Raw genomic sequence first — 17,998 nt, 5'->3', positions numbered from 1 at the left:
GGAATGGAGAGCGAGAGAGCAAAAAATATTGATATATTGTTCTACTTATTTATGCAGCCATAGGTTGATTCTTGCATGTGCCCTGGCCAGGGATGGAACCCGCAACCTTGGTGCATAGAGACAATGCTTCAACCAACTGAGCTACCCGCCAGGAGTGTGTTCTTCTAATTGCTGTTCAGATAGGCTATTTTCAAATAAAGCCGCTTGGAGATTGAACAGTTGGCTTCAATAATAAATTAGAGGCATATTCTTTGTAAATGCTGATTATGGGATGTTCTTAAGTTTCAGTTTCCCAACTAGAGATCATCTCTAGTTTGCTGTTAATTCATTCTGTCCTATATATTTTTTATTTTTATTTTTTTAGAGAAAGAGAGAGACAGGAAGGGAGAGAGAGGGAGGTGAGAGATGAGAAGCATCAACTCGTAGTTGTGTCAGCTTAGTTGTTCATTGATTTCTCCTCACAAGTGCCTTGACTGGGGGGCTCAAGCCAAGCCAGTGATCCCTTGCTCAAGCCAGCAACCTTGGGCTCAAGTCAGTGACCTTGTGATCATGTGGATGATCTCATGTTCAAGCCAAAGACCCCATGCTCAAGCTGGCGAGCGTGGGCTTAAACTGGATGAGCCGTGCACATGCTGGTCACCTCAGGGTTTCGAACCTGAGACCTCAGCATCCCAGGTCGATGCTCTATCCACTGCTCCACCACCAGTCAGGCTTAATATGCTTTCATAATGGGGGCAAGCCAGATTATTTTTTTTTAACTTTTATTATGCTTAATTATACTGTAATGTCAGCATTCCAACAGTGGGTGGTGAGCCAGTGGGCAGTTCATTATTCAGTAAATATGTGTGAGCTGCGTGCCTCTGCCGGACATTGTTCCTGGCACTCTCTGAGTACTAGAGACAGAGCAGGAAACAAAGCAGAGATCTGGGCCCGGCCCGGCCTGTGGTGGTGCAGTGGATAAAACGTCAACCTGGAGTACTGAGGTTGCCGGTTCGAGACCCTGGGTTTTCCCAGTCAAGGCACACACAACAAGCAACACTATGCGTTGATGTTTCCTGCTCCCTGCCACCCCACACTCCCCCCCCCCCTCTCTCTCTTTCTCTTCTCTCTAATTAAGATATCTTACTAACAAAGTTGTCTGCCCTGTGGAGCTTACACCCTGATAGAGGGTTGGGGAGGGCGCAGACAGTAAACCACAAATGGGAAATGTGTATTTCCTGGTGTGTAAGTGCTGGGAGGGAAACACAGACTGGGGGGGGGGGCACCATAGGGTGAGAGGGAGGAGGAGAGTGTGGTGTGAGTGGTCAGCCCCCCCCCCTGCAGAGAGATGACATTGGAACACAGACCTGAATGGGGTAAGGAAGAGAGCAACAAGGTCCAGGAGGGGACTTTCAGGCAGTAGGACCAGTTAAAGGCCTTGAGGGGCCCTTGGCATTTTCGAGGAAAAGGACCTTGCACTGGGCTGGAGCGAGGAGGTGACACGGATGAGGCGGCCAAGGACAAAGGAGCCAGAGACTGTCATCAGGAACCGTTGTTTACAAGGAGTTTTGCAATAAAGGGGGAGCAGAAAAATAGTTCCGGAGGCTAGAGACGTAGAGTGAGGCTTCGTCCACTTACGTTCCTGAAGAGGGAGAGGAGCCAGCAGGGCCGTGTGCTGGTGGCCATGCGCCAGCAGGGAAGGCACATTCGAGGGTGCGGAGAGGGGAGAGGTCCCCGCGCCCTGACTGGAGTGGTCCGAGGGGGAGCGATTGGCCTCGGGCCAAGCTCGGTGGTTCACTTACAGTAAGTGCGGAGGCAGATAGCCGGGCACAGACGCAGGCGGCTGAGTGGACGTGGCCGGTGATAAGAGCTGGTGAAAGTGAAGTGCTCTTTGAATGCTTTTATCTCCTGGGTGAGATGTAAGCGCAAGGCATCAGCAGGCGCGGATGCGAGGGGGGGCGGAGGTCTGGAGAGAAAGGGTAATGTTTGAAACGGGTGATGTGAGATCACACAGCCACGTGGGTCTTCACGTGCTCACTCGGATGGGGCTCTGCCCCGGCCATCCCCCCAAAAGAGGCGGTGAGACCAGAGTAACCGTGTGGCCGGATACATCCTGACTTACTGCATTTGGGGTTTCTGGCCTTTCGGCCGGACTCTCAAGTTCTTATTCTTCATTCTTTTTTGTACCAGTTAAAAGCTACTAAAATAATGTTCCAGTCTGCAATTAAAATCTTCACCTTGACTGTCATTCCTATTGCCCAGTGTGTCTTTAAAACAAAGCAGGAAACTTAAAATTGTAGTGGTATCTGAATCGGTCAATTCTCTTTGTTCTGTATTCGGGGAGATGCACTTAATAATTGCAGGCTCAAAGCTTTTTTGTTGTTAACAAAAGACTCTCTAAGTACTTCGTCACATAGAATAGACTTAATTTTAAAATATAATGGGGTTGACCTGTACCACTTGGAAACAACAAACAGGCATCAGGAGGGCAGTCTTTGGTAGCTGCAGAAAGGGTGACCAGGCCTGGGCAGGAATGAGAGGGAGCAGCAGGTCTGAGCTGAACTTCACGACAGCAGCACAGCACAGGGTTGGTGCGGGGCTCAGCTCTGGGGGAGGGAGGAAGTAGGGATTATAAAGAAAGATTCGGTTCAGGGGTGATCGGCAAGGCAATATAGAAGGTGCTGGAGGAGAGGTGCCTTGCACCAAAGAAAGTGTGAGGCATACATCCGAATCATCCTGGTTCGTGCACGGAGGGTGGGAATTTAATGACCCTCAGCGGCCTGCAGCCGCCACTCTTTAACTGGGAGTACAGCTGGAGCCAAGTAGGGAGGGGCCGTCCGGGCAGTGTTCTGTGTGTCTGTGCAAATGATCTGGATTTGGTCTGCTAGCATTTCCCTCGGTGCGAGGACTGTACCCCTGCTACTTGCAGTGATGTTAGTTGCTTGATATACATTATTTTTACTTCGTTATATACTATAGTGTGTATATAGAAAAAATCTAGCACATCAAATTCATGATTTCAAAGATTACATTGTGTACGATAAGAGTACAATAGGTAATACACTTTTTATTTTTACCAAAAGTAAGCCAGTGTAAAGACACGTAAGCAAACAATAGAACAGTTATTGAGGCCCTGGCTGGTTGGCTTAGTGGTAGAGTGTTGGCCTGGCGTGTAGAAGTCCTGGGTTCAATTCCCAGCCAGGGCACACAGGAGAAGCGCCCATCTGCTTCTCCACCCTCTCCTTTTTCTCTATCTCTCTTTTCCCCTCCCATAGCCAGGGCTCCATTGGAGCAAAGTTGGCCCCGGCGCTGAGGATGGCTCCATGGCCTCTGCCTCAGGTGCTAGAATGGCTCTGGCCCGCAACAGAGCAACAGCCCAGATGGGCAGAGCATCGCCCCCTGGTGGGCATGCCAGGTGGATCCCAGTTGGGCACATGCGGGAGTCTGTCTGACTGCCTCCCATCTTCTAACTTCAGAAAAATACAAAAAAAAAAAAAAAAAAAAAAGAACAGTTATTGTTAAGATGGCAAAAACTGCAAATGACTGAAGTTTGAGGTGGCTTGTCCAAAGCGTGGGTTGAGTCTTTATTTTAAGGAGAATATGAGAGAAGCCTAGTAGATATTCTATTAATATTGTTTCTTTTTCTTTCCATAGCTGGGCTTTGCAGACCTGAACCTGGCAGAGTTTGCTGGGTCAGGAAACACCACTCGGCGCTGTTTACTGGAAGGCTATGACACCAAAAACACGAGGCAGGACAACTCCATTCTCAAAGTAAGCACGTCTCCCGATATACATGTCCACAGACGGGGGTCTGTGCCTCTAAATCAGCACAGATGTGAACTGTCAAAGCCAAGGAGGGAGTCCATGCTGGATCATGAGCGGACCACACTGCTGAAATACTCACCCATAGGGGAAAGTCTACCCAAGTCACAGAAGCAGTGAAAAGCAACAAAATTTCACCTTCCTGAACCTAAGGTGTTTCTCTCTGGTGCTGTGACTATTCTGGGAACAGTGCCCACGACCACTGCAGCCTCGGGGCCCGCTGGGAGGAAGGCGTGTAATGAATGAGTACCTTATCATGACAGCTCCCAAAAGGTGATTTCCAGAGCAGCTGTGGTGGCCACGTAGAAGTCACCGGGTCCTCTTGTAGCTGGTGGAGTGACAGGTGGAGCTCGTTTTGGGCATCAACCCCAAATGCTGTCAGAAACCACACAGTTGGGTGGCCACGCACAGGAGGTGCACTTCAGAGAGTTGGTGGGAAGAGCAAATGAGACCAGTTGAGAAAATGTTTATAAAGGGCATCACACATAGTAAAACTCACTGGATAATGTCCTGGCCGGTTGGCTCAGGGGATAAAGTGCAGGCCAATCCCAGGTTCAATCCCCAGTCAGGGCACACATGAGAGGTGACCATCTGCTTCTCTTTCCCTCCCTCTCTCCCTTCTGTCTCTCCATCTCTCTCTCCTCCCCTCTTATAGCCAGTGGCTTAGTTGGTTTGAGCAATTCAAGTGTCGGTCCTGAGCACTGAGGATAGCTTGGTTGGTCTGAGCATTGGCCTCAGGCACTGAGGATAGCTCAGTTGATTCGAGCATTGGCCCCAGGCAGGGGTTGCCAGATGGTTCCTGGTAGGAGTACATGTGGGAGTCTGTCTCTCTGTCTCCTCTCCTCTCACTTGGAAAAAGAAAAAGAAAATATTACTTAATCTCTTGGGATTAAAATGAAAGTATCAAAGTATCAATCTCTCATAGAAATTTTGAAGATTAAATGAAATAATCTGTATAAAACACTTTTGACCCTGCTTGGCTCAGTGGTCAAGCATTGGCCCAGTGCATGGACTTCCCAGGTTTGATTCCCGGTCAGGGCACAGAGGAGAAGTGACTGTCTGCTTCTCCACCCTTCTTCCTCTCTCTTCTCTCTCTCTCTCTCTCTCTTGCTCTTTTGCTCTCTCTTTCTCTTCCCCTCCCACAGCCATGGCTCGATTGGAGCAAGGTGGCCCTGGGCGCTGAGGATGGCTTCATGGCCCTGCCTTAGGTCTGGCTGCATGTGGGAGTCTGTCACTCTGCCTCCCTGCTTCTCACTAAAAAAAAAAACAAAAACAAAAAAAAACCCACTTAGGGTATGCCTGACACATAATAAGTTCTCCAATCATGATTGTTGTTTGTTATCATTTAGACCCAGAAGAATGTAATAAGATCCTATGACTGATTTTTTTTTTAATGAGAGAGACAGAGAGGAAGGGAGAGAGATGAGAAGCATCAGTTCGTCGTTGAGTCACTTTAGTTGTCCATTGATTGCTTCTCATACATGCCTTGACTGGGTGGCCCAAGCCAGACAGTGACCCCGTGCTCAGGCCGGATGAGCCTGTGCTCAGGCTGGCAAGCTCAGGGTTTCGAACCTGGGACCTCAGCATCCCAGGTCAATGTTCTATCCACTGCGCCACCACCAGTCAGGCCTATGGCTGATTCTTACAAGGTAGTCAGCAGCTAGTGAACAGCAGCATGTCAGGAAATATCAGCAAAGCTTTAAATTCTGGGGCAAGGGCGGGAAGCATTCCGCTCACCCCCCACCAGCCACCAGCAGGCACCCTTGGGAACGACGGCGTGGCCAGGTGGAGGGAAGCATTCCACTCACCCACCACCAGCCACCAGCAGGCACCCTTGGGAAGGACAGCGTGGCCAGGTGGAGGGAAGCATTCCACTCACCCGCCACCAGCCACCAGCAGGCACCCTTGGGAAGGACAGCGTGGCCAGGTGGAGGGAAGCATTCCACTCACCCGCCACCAGCCACCAGCAGGCACCCTTGGGAAGGACAGCGTGGCCAGGTGGAGGGAAGCATTCCACTCACCCGCCACCAGCCACCAGCAGGCACCCTTGGGAACGACAGCGTGGCCAGGTGGAGGGAAGCATTCCACTCACCCGCCACCAGCCACCAGCAGGCACCCTTGGGGAGGACAGCGTGGCCAGGTGGAGGGAAGCATTCCACTCACCCCCCCCCCCCAGCCACCAGCAGGCACCCTTGGGAAGGACGGCGTGGCCAGGTGGAGGGAAGCATTCCACTCACCCCCCCCCCAGCCACCAGCAGGCACCCTTGGGAACGACGGCGTGGCCAGGTGGAGGGAAGCATTCTACTCACCCGCCTCCAGCCACCAGCAGGCACCCTTGGGAAGGACAGCGTGGCCAGGTGGGGGGAAGCATTCCAGACCCTGGAGATGAACTTGAACCCGACCAGCACAGCACACACACGGGCTCTTACTGCTGAAGCACTTGGGCTTGTTTTGTTTGTTTGTTTGTTTTAGGGCTTACTTTTTGTTTCCATCCTTTCCACTCTGATCTTTGCAATTATCAAATTTTGAGCTTTAAAAAAGATTTTTAATCTGTGTCGGTATCGAGCAGCAGTTTAACATTGGGTGTAATCCAGTTCAGCAAGCGTTTCATTCCGTCCTGTCCAAGTAGGGGACCCTGGGCGTGGACCAGCAGACGTGGCTTCTCCTCGGGGACCCTGCATAATCACACTCTTTCTTTTTTCTCGTGTTTAGGTTTTAATCAGTATGCAGCTGATGTCTGGTGACCCGTGTTTTAAAACGTAAGTCAGTGCTCCGTGAATGAGTTATTTATCTGAAAGTAGGAGAGCGGTTTCTTTCTTTCAGTTTTTACATTCAGATTCCATGGTGTTCACAGGCTCATACCAGTGTAGGGATGGCCCCTCCCCTGGGTGACTGACCTGACCTGACCACGTGGAAGAGACAGTTACCTTTTACCTAGCAAGCTCGCCACACCCTGAATTATAATTATATTTAAGCTATAGGTCTTCTGTCTCCTTCAGGTTTTGGGTGAAATTATACAAATTAAAATTTTTAATGTGACCTCCGTGGACTTACTCATGTCTTCAGCAAACACCAAGTGTGTGCCTCACCATGTGCTGGGCCCTGTTCTAGACATGACAGAGCAGGGAAAAGCAGACCAGGTCCCGACATCTTGGAGCTTATGTTCTGGAACAGACAGTAAGCCAACAGGTCAATCTGTGATGTCAAGATGGAAGTGAGTGCTTGGGAGAAAAATAAAGCAGGGTAGGAGGATTGTGGTGGGCTTACTATTTTATATGGAGTAGTCGGGGAGGCCTCCCTGGAAAAGCTATCGAGCAGAGACCTGCAGGAGCTGGGAAGCGGCCAGGCAGGTGTTAGGGGAGAGGGCGTTTGAGGTAGGGGTAACAAAGACTTCCTGAAGCCGGGAAGGTCTCCACCGAGGGGTGACACTGAGCCGAGTGTTAAAGGGTGACTGGGAGCTTGCTAAGCCGCGGAGCGGAGGCAGAGACATTCAGAAGAGAAAGCAGCTCGCACAAGTTTATGGCGTTACAGGGCGGGGAATATATGCAGAACACCACGCGGACAGGATTGTCATTGTAGGCGGTCATTTTTCATGTGCTCTGAACGTTACCATGAAACTAAAACAAAATAATCCCATCTCTTTTGTTCTGTGATTGAGCTATATTCCACAATGTCTAATAAGGGCCATAAAAACATCTTCAGAACAGAAGGGGGAATAGAATTAAAGCCGGTGAGAAACAGGCACTCAGTGACCGTTTACTCGTCCCCGCTGAGCTGTCTCCATGTTGCCAAGGCCCAGCTAAGATTTTAGATCCGCATCGCCAAGGCCCAGCTCAGACTTTAGATCCGCATCTGCCTTGATATCAGCCCCCATGTTGCTGAGCCCTCTCTACAATGCTTAGTAGCCCCAGTACGAGAGTAGTTAGTACAGATGGCCAAAATGATCTAGGGTTGGGTTCCCCAAGTTGTTTGAGACTGCAGGCCAAGGGGTGCCAGCTGGAAGGTATTGCAGAAAGTGTTGTGGCTGAGAAGTCAGGCCAGGCAGAAGATAGGGAGCCGGAGGGAGGCTGATAGGGAGGGAGGAAGGGAAGAGGCCTCTGGCCAGGGGCTCGGAGGGCCGGGGTGTCGGAGGGGGGCTGGGAGACAGGTCTGAGAGAGGGAGGGCCTGAGGGCCAGGGGCTCAGAGGGCCAGGGCCCTGTCGGAGAGGTGGGGGGCTGGAGGCACTGTAGCCAGGCCCTCTGTAAACGGAAACTGAAGGCACTGGCGTGAAAAAGATAAGAGTTGGGACAGGCAGGCCTGAGTCACCATCAATGATTAATGGCTGACTGGAGACTCCATTCTTTGTAAGTGTGTTTCTTTTATATTAATTTGTTTTTCTTGCAGAAAGTGCAATACAGGATTTTCTGTGGGATCTTTTTTTTTTTTCACCAAGCTGTTTTACATTACAGCAGGGCCTCGAATGACACTGTTTTGTTACAACACTGATGAGATACCACAGGAGCTTAACTCTTGTTTATATTAATTGGCCTATAGGAAAATTGGTCTTGTTTTGCATAGTCTCAGAACCTATCAACAATGTTAAGTGAGCACTTATTATATTAAAAATAGAGCTTTTGGCCTGACCAGGCAGTGGCACAGTGAATAATAATTATTTATATTTATATTATAATAAAGCATCTGACTGGGATGCGATGGACCCAGGTTCGAGACCCCGAGGTCGCCGGCTTGAGCGTGGGTTCATCTGGTTTGAGCAAAGCTCACCAGCTTGAGCCCAAGGTCACTGGCTTGAGCAAGGGGTCACTCAGTCTGCTGTAGCTCCCGGTCAAGGCACATATGAGAAAGCAATCAATGAACAACTAAGGTGTCGCAACAAGAATTGATGCTTCTCATCTCTCTCCCTTCCTGTCTGTCTGTCCCTATCTGTCCCTCTCTCTGTCTCTCTCTCTCTGTCACACACACACACACACACACACACAGCTTTTGGTAATTGAAGAGATGGGTTTAGGCCAGACTGCTAAGAGCCCCCTGTAGCTTTATCCCGAAGGAGATGTTGAAGTGTTTTAAATCAGAAAGCAAGCTGCTGGTATGAGCGTTTCAGAAAGACCACAGTGAAGGCAGCCTGGAAGAGAGGCAGGCAGACTAGCTAGGAGGCTCTTATCATTGTCCCGGGAAAGGATCAAGGCCAAACCGAAGACAGTAGCGGAGGTGGAGAAGAAGCGATAAATAGGAAAAATATTGAGAGAATCCGTGGAATTTGGAAACTGGTTGGAGATGGAGACACATGAGCAGGAAGGAGACAGAGCAGGATCTGGGGTTCTAGTTTCGGGGACTTCGTGGATTGTAATGATATTACGGAGATAAGGAATACAAGAGGAAAACTGATTTGGGGTAAAAAGCTGAGTTGGGGGGAGCTAGAGGAGGGTATACTGGGAATCACTGGTGCTGGAGGGGGAGGAGCACACAGCACGGTGTGCAGAGGCGTGTTGTAGAATCGGGCACCGGAAACCTGTACGGTTTTGTTCACCTGTGTCACCCCAGTGAATTCAGTAAAGAAAACGTAAGATGAATTTAGCCGGGGAAATGTGGACAACTGCTTGAAGGTTTCTCAGCGGGATACGGGAGTCTGGAGATCGGGGATCCTGGGCTGTAGCTAATCTATAAATAAGAGGGTTAACGGCAACCGAGTCTGTCATCAAAGACCTGAATCGGCTTCATGGTCCCTCCGACCACCTTCCTGCTTTATCTCAGGTCAGCAAGGGGCAGTCTCTAGGTAAATGGGGCTTTCCTCTGGAAAATCAACCTCAAAAGGTTAGGAATGTTTTCTTAAAAAATCCTGTTAGAACTCAGACTTGCCCCTGCTCTTCACAGCCTCCACGTGGAGAGAAGAGCCTTGAATTAGCCAAGAGAATATGCCCATTGCCCACTTCCAGAGACTCCAGGCCAGAAAGCACGTCTAAACAACTGAGGCTCTTTACAGACTCGCAGTGGGGCAGGTGAACTCTTTTTGGGGAAGAAGGTAGATGAGAAAACCATGGATACTATTAAAGAAGGTAGTGGAGCCCTGGCCAGATAGCTCAGTCAGTTAGAGCGTCATCTCAATACGCAGAAGTTGCAGGTTCGATCCCCGGTCAGGGCACATACAGGAACAGGTTAAGGTTTCTCTCCTGTGTCTCTCCCCACCCTTTCCGTTCTCTCCCATAAGAGAGCGTAGGCCCTGAGGCAGGAGGCATGGGATCTGCCCCTCCGGTCTCGGGTCCGAGGGGCCTGGAGCCCCTCCCCTACCTCGCAGGTGCCTCCCTGGCTCTGCTGTGATTGGCGTTGACAGACTGATTGTGCTGGGACGCACTGACAGAGCCCTTCTCTTTCCCAGACTCCCTTTCTGGTCCCACAGTTTTGTTGTGTAAACCCCCCGCCCCGTGAATTTTGTTCGGGTCTTGAGGACGCTCGTTTGTTGAGTTTTGTTCCTATCCCCCTCAGAGAGGGAGCATCGTGGGCACCTTGCTAAGGCCGCGTACTGACTGCTCAACCAGCTCTGACCCGTAGCCGGGTTCTGATCCTGAGAAATCTTGTTTACAGGCCTCCCTCTACTTCGATGTCTATACCGATTGCTGGTGAGTCCGAGTCTCTGGAAGAAGACAGAAAAGGGGGAGAGACTCTCAAAATCCATCTTGGAATAGCAGGTACGGGGCTGTGTAGTTTACCGGTTTTCTTAATCTGTGAGACTCCCATCCTCCCTCCCAGATTTAACGATCGTGGGGTGTGTGGCTTGCAGTGGGTCAGAGGATCAGCAGTTTCAGTTACACAGCTTTGGGGTAAGCCAGTGCTGCGTTTTGTCTGAGTGTTAGGCTCCAACAGATTAAAAGCCCAACGCTGCAAGGACCCCGCCTGTCCCAGTAGAGCCTGAGCTCTACGTCGATCAAGCGTCCCTGATTCAACTTCCCCGTGCAGTGGGACACTCCTGCTCAACAGCAGGGCTGGCAGCCTCTTCGAGACTACTCTTGAGGCAGCTATGAGGATGCTTCTGATCAGTGCCGAGACCAACTGCCATCAGAGGAAAGCCACAACCGACATACAAGTTAGTTGCAAGAATCACACAGGCAATTTATTACTCATAGATGCTTACGGCGTGCCTGGGTGCAGCCTAATGGGGCCCCATTGGCATGCTCCTCTCGGCTGTCCTTGTTCAGAGCAGCGTGGACACAGTCCACATTCAACATTGGACCCTTGGCCACTACTGCAGCAGCAGGGGACCCTCAGCTTTAGTACCTTTTCCAGCCTATGCCTTCTAACAGGTGTCAACCTACAGGATTATCACCTCAAACCACCTTTTTGGGAGTTCCTAGCAGGGAGCCCTTTTTATGTTAATCTACAGAAATGTCACATCAAGCCACTTTTAAGGTCTTCCTAAGGAAACTTCTTGTTTGTGTTACCTACAGAGTTATCACATCGAGCCACTTTTTGTCTGTATATAACTCCACACACACTAACTGGGCCCTGAGGGAAAGGCAGTCTGCCTATCATATCCGTACACTCTAGAGTAGTTCCTACCAGACGGCATAGCCTTATTCACTTGCCTCAATGGATTTAACGTTATATCCTAACTTATTTCTATAAATCGTCCATATTTCTCTATATATTTAGTTACTATGACATTATATTACTGTAACACCACCGCTGTTCTGCCCCCGCAGATACAACGGCTCTGATTCGTGAAGCTTCTGTGTCCTTTTAACCTTTCCATTAGCTCCTCCCTGTCAGTATTTGAATATTCTGAATTCCTTCCCATATTGAAAACACACACACTCCTTCTCCAGCCCTGCGTCCTCTCTGTCCAGTGTCTTCCGTGGGCTGTACTCCCCCACCCCCCACCGCCCCACTAAAGCCAGACTTCCAGAAAGACTATGCCGCCCATTTATTCCAAAACACATGTGCCATCTGGCTTCTCCCCTCGGCCCTCTCCTGGTGACGCCTCCAGTGACAGGACTGTCCCTTCCCCCGGGCCCTCTTTCTGCTCTCGTCTGACATGGCCGTCTGTTCTTCCTCGGAGCTTTCTCTGCCCAGGGCTCCTGTGTCTGGCCTTTCCTTCGCCGGCGTCTCAGTCTCTCCTTCGTCTTCTCTCCTTTTCTTCTAAGTGTTGATGGTCCACGGGGCTCTGTCCCCTTTGTCTCCTTTCCCTGGACAATGTCCTCTCCACCCTCAGATTTAACTGTCACGTAAATGTCCATGTGGTCACGTCAGTGAGAGGCCAGCAGTTTCCATTTACGAATGTATGTGGCCTCACACTCCAGCTGCATACTTCCAGGAGCTTTTTGGCGAGGTCTCCTTCCTGTCACGTTACACCGAAACCCGTCCGTTTGTCTTTCTCCTCAGCCAGACGCTAAGTCCTTCACGATCAGGTCTTACTGGGCTTTGTGTCTCGGGCGTAATGCCAGGGACACAGTGGGCGCTCCGTGAACGGTGGGCGGGTGTCCTCGGGTGTCTCCCCTCCACATGTGCAACACCAGCCTTCTTCCCGGTCACCCTGTTCTTATAAATTCTCACAAAATTGCCAGGTTTTTGAGGAAATCTTGCTCTCAAAAGTCTATCACAGGAGTGAACTGAAGAGCACTTGTCACGTTGACATCAGTGTTGCCGGCGCTTGGGAATTACGTATTTGGACAAATGACTGTATTTAAGTCAACATAACACGGCTGTAGCATTTGGCAAAGTTCTTTAGAGACAGATTACGGTACTCAGTTTCAGAGTAAATGTGCAGAAAGAGGGCAGTGTCAAAGCCGTTTCTGGAAGTCCCCTGGTACAGTGCACACTCCAGATGCCAACTACGTATTCCCAGAACCAGGCCTCTCCCATGGAGTGCACAACTGGGACCGTCTTCATTGGGGTGAAATCTTTAATATTTGGCAACGACAACAGTTTTTCACTTCGAGGCAAGAGGAAACCGGCTGAGTAATAGCAATCATGGCAGCAGTTCAATAAATGATACTGAACGCAGCTGGACCAACAAACGCTGTCACCCACGTGAGCCCCTGCAGCGAGCTGGCCCTCATTCCTGGACAGGCTGTAAGACGCAATCCGAACCAGCCCCACCCCCGCCATCCTGCTTTATGGCGGTCCTAAAGCTGCAGATCAGACACAACAAAACCTGAACTCACAGAGTTGGCTCATACCTAAAGTATACAGGACTTTTTTTTAGAAATACTAAATAAAGCTATAAGAATGAAAGTTTTATTTAAGGTAGAGTTACATTAACCCTTAGGGAAAACTACCAGGCTTCTTTAGTAAACTAGGTAAGTTTTGTTTAATTCTCCGGCAGTCCAGTTGTTTACATTGTCCTGATTTGAAGGAATCTCTTCACTTTGCGGCATGCTTTTCTTGATCACGACCTTGACGGCTTAAAAATCAATCCGCCGATGAGAATGCAATTGACCTCTGACTGGTTGGCAGGGATAGTAACATGATGTTCTGACAAATTACAGATCTTTCAGCAAAGAGCGCCTCTGTTCCCGATGAACTTGGTGCCTGCGGACATTCCAGAACGTCGAGCTATGCCAGCCAGCAGTCGAAAGTATCAGGTAGAGGCCGCAAGTGGCGCTGAGCTCCTCGGACACCTGGTGCTAAGGGACCCGAGGGCTGGGGCGCGACGGCAGAGTGTCTGGTGCCGGTGTCACAGCCACAGTGATTCCCCCGACAGGGTACAGCACGTGCCACTCCCGGTCAGCCAGCTTCTCTGAGTTCTGCCACCGGAGGAACACCTCGGTGGGAAGCACGTCGACGGGCGTCGAGAGTATTCTAGAGCCCTGTGACGAGACCGAGCGGAAGGGAGCCGAGCCGGATCTTGATACAGCTGATAGAGAAGACTCCGCCGCCGAACCACCCAGCAGGTGGCCTTCTGGTCCCTGCTTAACGCGGGTGGGGGTGGGGGTGGGGGGACTTTGTTTTCATAACAATAAAAAGGACATTCTTTTAAAAAACTATTTTCCAAGGTGCGCAGTGAAACAAGATTCTGTAGAATCCCAGCTGAAGCGAGTAGATGACACCCGAGTGGACGCGGACGATATCGTGGAGAAAATATTACAGAGTCAGGACTTCAGCCTGGACTCCAGTGCAGAGGGTGTGTAGCTAACCACGCAGCGTGTGTACACGCCTGGGACCCAAGCCTGTGAGGGGTGGCAGTAAGGGGCTGTGCATTGCCATACTGTTTGTGGCATATTTGAGAAATTTTATAGCCATGAAAACCTGAAGGTAACTTTGTAGCTCATATGTTTGTTTGTTTTTCTTTTAAGTGAGAGGAGGGGAGATAGACTCCCGCATTTGCCAGCCAGGACTGGGATCCACCCAGCAACCCTGTCTGGGGCCAGTGCTCAAATCAACCAAGCCATTTTTAGCACCTGAGGCTGACATGCTCGGACCATCTGAGCTATCCTCGATGCCCGGGGCCACACTCAAACCAATTGAGCCACTGGCTGTGGGAGGGAAAGACAGAGAGAAGGGGGAGCGGGAAGGGAGGAGAAGCAGATGGTCCTTCTCATGTGTGCCCTGACTGGGAATTGAACCCAGGACATCTGCAGTCCAGGCCACTGCTCTGTCCACTAAGCCAACTGGCTAGGGCCTGTTTTTTTACCTTATGATAGATATTTATATCTGTGTCATAACTGGACATAAGTACTTCAAGTCACCATTGTAATTTGGAAGATTGGGTTGTAAACTTGAAATGATAGTGAATAACAGAATCCTTCGTTTCCTCCTTCGCATTTTTTTCTTAAATTTTTTTTTCTTACAGAGACAGTCAGAGAGAGGGATAGATAGGGACAGACAGACAGGAATGGAGAGAGATGAGAAGCATCAATTATCAGTTTTTCATTGCAACACCTTAGTTGTTCATTGATTGCTTTCTCATATGTGCCTTGACTGCGGGCCTTCAGCAGACCGAGTAACCCCTTGCTCGAGCCAGCGACCTTGGGTCCAAGCTGGTGAGCTTTTTTTTTTTTTTTTTTGGTTTGCTCAAGCCAGATGAGCCTGCGCTCAAGCTGGCGACCTCGGGGTCTCGAACCTGGGTCTTCTGCATCCCAGTCCAATGCTCTATCCACTGCGCCAATGCCTGGTCAGGCTCTTTTTTTTTAATTTTTTTAAAAATTGAATTTATTGAGGTTTTAGTGCTTAATAGAACTACTGCTCACAGAAATTAGGGGATCAGGGAACATGCAGATTTCAATACTTTCAGCCTTTTGTATGGTGCATTTTCACCAATGAAATGAAAGTTGGTTTTGCATCTCCTCTGCATAATCAAGCAACTTTCTTTGACTTGTCGTTTGCTTTTCTGATGTTCTTGTTTAATCAAAAAAAAATCAAATGCTTCTTTTTTTTATCGCTTCATATTCATTTTGAAATATCCCTAATTTTTGTGAGCAGTATGCAGAATATGGGTTTCAGGTGTACAATTCTGTAACCATCATCAGTGTACTTACTGGATTGTGTTCAGCACCCCAAGTCAGGCCTCCCGCCATCAGCACTTCCCCCCTCTACTCCCCTCTCCCTCCCCGTCCTTCCCATTTTCCCTGAAAGGGAACACTGACATGCCACCAGCTTGAAAGGTAGAATTATTCACGCTGGTGTGACTACAGAGCAGTTAACAATGGGCTTGGGTTTATTATACAACTGGGTGTAAAGAGAAGTGATTAAACCTGTCCTGGAAATGTGTGAGGAGAGCTGCCTTCTTGACTCGGTTTTAAGAAAAATAGATTTAGGAAAGTTGATGAGGAATAACTATTAGGATAGCCCTTGAATTGTCTGTTGTAAAACATGAATATAGCGTTTCTAAGTTTTTAACTTCGTTAATAGAATGGAAGTGTAAAATGTGAATGTGTTACAACATGGACATTGTCTGACGATACTGATTGTATTCACAACAAATATTTTAACTGTGCAGAAGAAGGACTGCGGTTGTTCGTGGGCCCCGGGGGAAGCACCGCCTTCGGCAGCCATCACCTCCCAAACAGGTACGTCGTCCAAGTACTGTCTTGTTAAGGGAAGGATAGGCTTTTTCTTTTTACTGTCCATGAGTAGATGATGAAGGCTACAGCCCGACCAGGCGGTGGCGCAGTGGATAGAGCGTCGGACTGGCACACGGAGGACCCAGGTTCAAAACCCCGAGGTCGCCAGCTTGAGCACGGGCTCATCTGGTTTGAGCAAGGCTCACCAGCTTGGACCCAAGGTCACTGGCTTGAGCAAGGGGTCACTCGGTCTGCTGTAGCCCCCCGGTCAAGGCACATAGGAGAAAGCAATCAATGAACAAGTAAGGTGCTGCAACAAAGAATTGATACTTCTCAAATCTCTCTCTTCCTGTTTCTCTGTCCCTATCTGTCTCTTTCTCTGTCTCTGTCACCAAAAAAAAATAAGGAGGATGAAGGTCACCAAGTGTGTGAGACTGAGGCTAGGAAACACCTGCTGGTGGGTCCACAGGAAGGGCCGCGGCTCTTTGTGTGGCGCTTAGTCTTCCTTATTCTTTTCTTTTGGGGCGAGGGCGGGGTGGTTTGTTTGCTTTGTCTGATACTTTAGACAGAACGAAGTATAACTACATTTTCAGTCTGTGGTCTTATCTGTCACAAGCTGTTATGCAGCCACTGAGCAACCCACGCTGTTAACCTTGCTTGTGCTCTCCAAGAATTCATTTCCTCTTCCAGTGCTAATTTCATTGAGTGCCTCCTGTGCGTTCAGCGCAGTGCAGGGCCCTGAGGATACAGAGGGATTTTCATGTGGCTGTTTGCCATGCGAGCACGCGCATCAGCCACTGACTACGACCAGAGGCGATCGCTACATGAGAGAGGAACGTAGAGAGATGCTACAGGAAGTAGTTCATTGAAAAGAGGGTTACCGTGGGTGTAACACAGTTTAGACCTTTCATAACTTTCACTGACTCAGCCACTCATTCAGTTCAGGAACGATTCATTGGGCCAACTTGCAGGGAAGTGATTCATGGGCCCAGGTGCCCTCCGTTTCACCCGTCACCGTCCTCCTTACCTGTGTTATCCAAACTGGACTGCTAGCAGCCGAGGCGGGCAGTTTTCCCTGAAGCCACTGAAGCAGAAGTCGTCACTTCGCCATTCACGTTTTCTGGGGGAAACTTAGTCACGTGGTCACACCTGTCTACAAAGACAGTTAGGAAATATCTCTAGCCAGGCAGCCTGGACCTAGGTAAAACTGTGCAGAAGGGGAGAGAAGATTTGAGGGGTGCAACCAGCAGTCTGTCAAAGCAAGCTAGTGAAGAAATTCCCCTTTAAATCATTTCCCCTTTAAATCTCCATTACGTAGATAGAATTTACAGTACAGACCACAGATAAAGAAATTCACGTATTGATTCAAAGAGCCGTTGCCCTTCCTCGGGAAATGCACTAAGACACCACACTACTAAAGCAACTAAAAACTGTTACCTATTCTGTGCAAGGCCTGAAGTTGCAGAGTCAGGGTATGTTCTTGGATGAGATCAACTTTAGGATCTCTATGTAAGTACGTTTGCCAGTGTGTTTGATTGGGTAAGAATTTGGAACCATTAGAGTTAAGTATGAGAGCATCAGAAACTGGACTAACCCAGTGTATTAATAAGTATAAACATTTAATATTTCAAGTGTTTTCTATCGGTGATATCTTGTGTAAACCCCGTGGAAATCAAATCTAGTAGAAAATGCCTAATGCACGCTCTCTTCAGAGCAAATGTCAACTGGGACAGGTTCAAACACAGCCACTCAAAATTTTGAAGTTTGTTTTTTTCCCCTTACTGTTCAGGGCGGTGTCTGGAGCTTATGAACAGGTTGTGATCAAACGCTAGAGGCCCCTGCTGGTGAACGGAAGCTTCCCTGTGGCTTCCAGGTGTGGGCCGTTGGGCTGCCGAGACATTCAATTCAAGCACTTCTGAGAAAACGAACCCGTTTAAAAAGGAAGCACATTCATCTATCCAGAGGAAAGCGAGCCCTGATTTTCTTCCCCGGAAGTGCCACCACACTCCTTTCGCCCGCATAGAGGGGCCGTCGTGGCCGTGGGAATGGCAGTCTCGAGGCGGCGTGTCCTGGGTGTGTAGAAGCCCACGGCTTCTGCGGTCACCGCATGTGCTCATGAGAGGACTGCTTTCTCTTTCGGAACAGCTGGGGGGAGGCGGCATCGGGGTGTAGCTCTAGTGTGGGGGTGTGAACCCTGTGGTCGACT

At 49.5% G+C, this 17,998-nt stretch overlaps 1 protein-coding gene across 1 annotated transcript in view; it reads left to right on the top strand.

Annotated features, from left to right (window-relative positions):
- The window catches only part of EEIG2 (EEIG family member 2), a 46,448-nt gene extending 28,450 nt beyond the window's left edge, over window positions 1-17,998 (top strand). The window contains exons 4-11 of the mRNA XM_066352323.1: window positions 3,634-3,750; window positions 6,514-6,560; window positions 10,379-10,482; window positions 13,279-13,374; window positions 13,494-13,683; window positions 13,786-13,913; window positions 15,729-15,798; window positions 17,582-17,998. Of these exons, the coding sequence (XP_066208420.1) occupies window positions 3,634-3,750; window positions 6,514-6,560; window positions 10,379-10,482; window positions 13,279-13,374; window positions 13,494-13,683; window positions 13,786-13,913; window positions 15,729-15,798; window positions 17,582-17,624 (795 nt within the window). The 3' untranslated portion in view covers window positions 17,625-17,998. The remainder of the gene's footprint in view (window positions 1-3,633; window positions 3,751-6,513; window positions 6,561-10,378; window positions 10,483-13,278; window positions 13,375-13,493; window positions 13,684-13,785; window positions 13,914-15,728; window positions 15,799-17,581) is intronic.

The sequence above is a fragment of the Saccopteryx leptura genome, chromosome 11 (genome assembly GCF_036850995.1).
Source record: "Saccopteryx leptura isolate mSacLep1 chromosome 11, mSacLep1_pri_phased_curated, whole genome shotgun sequence".
Taxonomy (NCBI): Eukaryota; Metazoa; Chordata; class Mammalia; order Chiroptera; family Emballonuridae; genus Saccopteryx; species Saccopteryx leptura.
Note: the sequence above shows the minus strand (reverse complement) of the source record. Positions and strands in the feature narration are given on the sequence as shown.